Genomic DNA, 4234 nt, shown 5'->3' with positions numbered 1-4234 from the left:
CTTGCTGCATCATGATTATGATTATTATTTTTAAAAGCTGTTACCTTGTTGAAGGAGGAGCCTAAAGGCTGACAGTATCTCTTTAGCTTAATAACTAGTAGTTCTAATTTGGTATTTTATACTCTTAGCACACCACACAAATGAGTGATGAGGAAGAGGATGATGATGGCTGTGACCTTTTCGTTGACTCCGAGAAGGAGGAGGAAGATATTGAGGACATTGAAGAAAATACTAGACCTGTAAGGAAGACTGTAGTTGCTATCCCTTGGCAGGGTTTTAGAACCAATGACTTGTTTCTTTTATTGTCACTTACTTTGTACCTCTCTCATTTTTGCATATTTGTCATTTCATTTCCACTTTGGAAAATAATGGCAACCTTCTCAAATTGCCTCACAAATACCACTTTCTTGTCCAGATGTTATGATTTTATGAGTCAGATCATTCAGAATATGTCTGGTTCCAGAATTTGAAGACTGTAGTGCTCCTGTTTCTCCGCCCCTGCACCTTTTTCTTATTTTCTTGTTTAGATTTTAAGTATTAAAGTGAAGTATTAAAAAAGTAAGGAAATAAAGAGCATCTCCCTTTGAAGGAGCATTTTATGAGTCCTGTTCCTTGGGTGAGCTGTGTAGGGTATATATGTTTAAATTCATTCAATTAAACTGTTTTCTCCTTGGTTCAATTTCTTTGCTCTTGTATACTCAATGTTGTCAGATGTCCAAACTTGAAGTGTACTAGTTTGTTATAAAAAAGCAATTCTTTTGATTTCTCCTGCTGTAGAAAAGAAGCAGACCTACATCGTTTGCTGATGAGCTGGCTGCCCGCATCAAAGGGGATGCCATGGGCCGAGTGGACGAGGAGCCTACAAGTGAGCCCCAGACGCACTGACGGGGAGTCGGGGAGGGGTAGTGCGGGGCCCTCTGCTGACTTCATCAAAGGCGGATTTCCCTTTTTATTAGTAATTACTATGGCAGAAGAGGCTTAAATTGTAGCATTTATTCCTTTTTTGGTTAATGGACTCCTTTTGATAACTAAACACTGTGTACCCACAAGAAAAACGTACATGTACACATGTAGATAACACTTTACATATAATTTCAGGGGATTAATGGAAGCCAGAGAACCATGGGTAACAGCTTAAGAATTCCTGTCTGAATATTTACTCCTATATTTTGAACAAATAAGAATGTGCTATATAGCATGTTCTAGTTATATAACAGAGTAGAAAGATAATATAATAATTCTTTCAACAAATACAATCCTATTATGCACATGAGCCTGGTATGAAAGCAGAAGCCTTCTGCCATACAAAGAGACTCTTGAGTGCCCACTATGGGCAGGGGAGGGGGTTCAGTGCTCTGGTGGAGCTGAGATGAAAGGCAGACATCTTGCTCTTAGCTGTGAGTTATGAGGATGCCAGATGTGGAAAGAACCAGGATATGTATACTGAGGGAGGACTTAGTACTATTAAAACTGTGAACTGTTCTTCAAGCCTTATCCTCAGGAGAAGCAAAACCTCGGAAGACACTCAAAGAGAAGAAGGAAAGGAGAACTCCTTCAGACGGTGGGCCTTTTCCCTCAATTTTGTTATTTTAGGAGCCCTTTGACTCAAGATTGTTGCTTACATAAATCATAAAGTACTGCTTTACATGCTGTTTTCCCTCTGACAAGTGGGTCTGTCTCCATTTACTTTGCTAAAGCCTCTGGGCTGGGCACAGTGGCTCATGCCTGTAATCCCAGTGCTTTGGAAGGCCCTGGCGGCCGGATCACAAGGTCAGGAGTTTAAGACCAGCCTGGCCAACATAGTGAAACCCCGTTTCTACTAAAAATACAAAAAATTAGCTTGGCGTGGTGGCAGGTGCCTGTAGTCCCAGCCTTGGGAGTCTGAGGCAGGAGAATCGCTTAAACCTGGGCGGCAGAGGTTGCAGTGAGCCTTGATCACACCACTGCACTCCAGCCCGGGTGACAGTGTGAGACTCGGTCTCAAAAACAAACAAAAGCCTTGGAAGTCATGTTTTGGAGTGCTGGGAGGAGATGTGGATGTGGAGTAAAAATTCCTGTAGAGATTTGATTTATTAGATTTTACAGCACTCATTTCTTGTCTTTCTGGAATTATTTAGAAGTGTAGAAACTTAGGGATCTCTAGCTTTTGTTTTCAATAAAGGATACACCAGGCCTTTTCCTATTGAACAGCCGTGTCCATTACATTTCACTTGTCCCTGTGTCAGTCTGCAGATCCCTTTGTTTAGTCTGCCCTTCCTTCCCCCAGATTTGTGGGGGAATGGGTCTTGAATGTGACATCTGACCTGAATGCTTGCTTCAGAGTAAATCTAGATCCAGGGTGCTGACCTAGAGAATGAATGCTGTCTGCTGCAGACATTGACAGACTTGAGAGTGGAGGCCCAGAGAACCTTTTGAGTGCGTCAGTGGACTGTGCCAGGGGTTTAGTGTGAAATTCATCAGACTGCCTCACGCTTTGTTAAATAGGGTCAGATAAACTCCATGCCAGTTTGGAGACGTTGCAGATGCCAACCCGGGAATTTGAGTTCCAGACCCATCTTTAATGCTCCCTGCAAAACACTGCTTTCTGTTTGCTAGATGAAGAGGATAACTTATTCACACCCCCCAAGCTGACCGACGAGGACTTCTCGCCATTTGGCTCTCGAGGCGGCCTGTTCAGTGGGGGAAAAGGGCTCTTTGATGATGAGGACGAGGAGGTGAGTCCATGGTACCCGGCAACACTCCCTGCAGCTAGCTGTGTCGGGGGTCCACAGGGAAGAAATAGGCTTTGTTTGTTTACTGGGGGAAAAACAGCTTAGTTGGAAGTTGCTTCTAGTTTCATATTTTGGGACATTTTGAATTAAGAATCACTGAGTGAAAAATACCATATCCTTCTACCCTTTGTTAGGTGAGGAGAAGATGTGCACGTGTTAATGTGAATAATTTACTAGGTGATTGTTTCTTGCCTTATCTGTTGTCTTCCGTGTTTGTTTTTAATTCCTGGACAGGCCTAAATTATTTTAGGGTCTGATTTTACCGTAGTTACTATCACTTTGCAACTGATTTTCTAACAGAGTAGTAAATATGTAGCTTTAAATCTTGTGGGTTACTTTTCCTTAGAAATCCTCAAATGCAGCTATGCTTTCTCCTGGTTTTGTTAATTCTTTGTCATATACCTTATTACAACCAGAGTGACCTCTTCATGGAAGCCCCCCAGGATCGGCCAGCTGGAGGCTCTGTTAAGGAGGGTAAGCTGGGGCTGGTCAGCTGCGTCTCGGTGTGCAGAGTTCCTTCTCACTAGGAGATGGAACCCCGGGGTTGTTCCCAAGCCTCGTTTCTGTGTTAAGCAGGAAGCTGTTGTTTTTACCTTGGTCCAGTTGAAAGTAATTCATCTTCACTAATTGATGTCTTGGAAAAAACAGAGTACCATCTGTAAACCCCATATCACAGTCTTGCCTCTTTGTTAGGAGAGAACTCATGAAAAGTCAGACAAGAAAAGTACCCTAGAGTAGTGTTGAGGATGGTTTTCATTGAATGAAGTTTAATTTAAAGAAACATTTTTAACATTATCTATAAAAGTTGGAGACCAGTAATTCCCCAGCGCAGTGTGCATTAAAATCTTCTGTGCAGTTTTTTTTGTTTGTGTATTTTTAGTAGAGACAGGGTTTCACCACGTTGGACAGTTGGACAGGCTCGTCTTAAACTCCTGTCCTCAAGTGATCACCCACCTTGGCCTCACAAAATGCTGGGAATACAGGCATGAGCCACTGCACCTGGCCCATTTGTGTAGTTTTTTAAAAACACAAATACAAATATATTTTTTAACATACAAATGTTACTCTATAGGTTTGTGGTAGTTCTCCGGACTTGGGAATTAGTGATTCTAAGTGCTGAGTCTTCCCGGCACCCACATCAGAGCTGGGCCTTGGAGGCCACTCCTTGTACTTGCTGTGTGGGCTGCTAGCCTGCCTCTGCTCTGCTTTCTGCTGTCCACGTTTTAGCATCAGTGACTTGCTTGGTTTCCCCCTTTGCTCTTACTGTCTATATTTTTTTACTGACGACTCACCTTTTTGCGGTTCTTTTTTACTTGTTCATTCTCATCCAACTGGAATGGGTAGAGCTGGAACTGTTTGGGGCAGCCCTGGTCGTTCTGTCCCTGCCTCTGCCAGCTGTGCTCACCACCTCCCTTGGTGTCCCCCAGCTGACCCACTGCTGTGACTTGATCACAGTCAGCATG

The 4234-nt window shown here is 43.1% G+C and overlaps 1 protein-coding gene across 1 annotated transcript; it reads left to right on the top strand.

The window, feature by feature from the left end:
* Window positions 1-48: 48 nt before the first annotated feature.
* LOC113220805 (WASH complex subunit 2A-like) lies at window positions 49-3313 on the top strand. The gene is made up of 5 exons (XM_026450140.1): window positions 49-239; window positions 778-865; window positions 1490-1561; window positions 2596-2714; window positions 3188-3313. The coding sequence occupies exons 1-5, from the start codon at window positions 141-143 to the stop codon at window positions 3296-3298; spliced, it is 489 nt and encodes a 162-aa protein (XP_026305925.1). The 5' UTR covers window positions 49-140; the 3' UTR covers window positions 3299-3313.
* Window positions 3314-4234: the final 921 nt, after the last annotated feature.

The sequence above is a fragment of the Piliocolobus tephrosceles genome, unplaced genomic scaffold, assembly GCF_002776525.5.
Source record: "Piliocolobus tephrosceles isolate RC106 unplaced genomic scaffold, ASM277652v3 unscaffolded_13790, whole genome shotgun sequence".
Lineage (NCBI taxonomy): Eukaryota > Metazoa > Chordata > Mammalia > Primates > Cercopithecidae > Piliocolobus > Piliocolobus tephrosceles.
This window is presented reverse-complemented; position numbering and strand designations above follow the sequence as displayed.

Coding starts and splice junctions, on each gene's coding strand:
- LOC113220805 (XM_026450140.1), top strand. CDS start 141: ATGAGTGATGAGGAAGAGGATGATGATGGCTGTGACCTTTTCGTTGAC. Junction 866..1,489: donor AGTGGACGAGGAGCCTACAA/GTGAGCCCCAGA, acceptor CTGTTCTTCAAG/CCTTATCCTCAGGAGAAGCA. Junction 1,562..2,595: donor AAGGAGAACTCCTTCAGACG/GTGGGCCTTTTC, acceptor TCTGTTTGCTAG/ATGAAGAGGATAACTTATTC.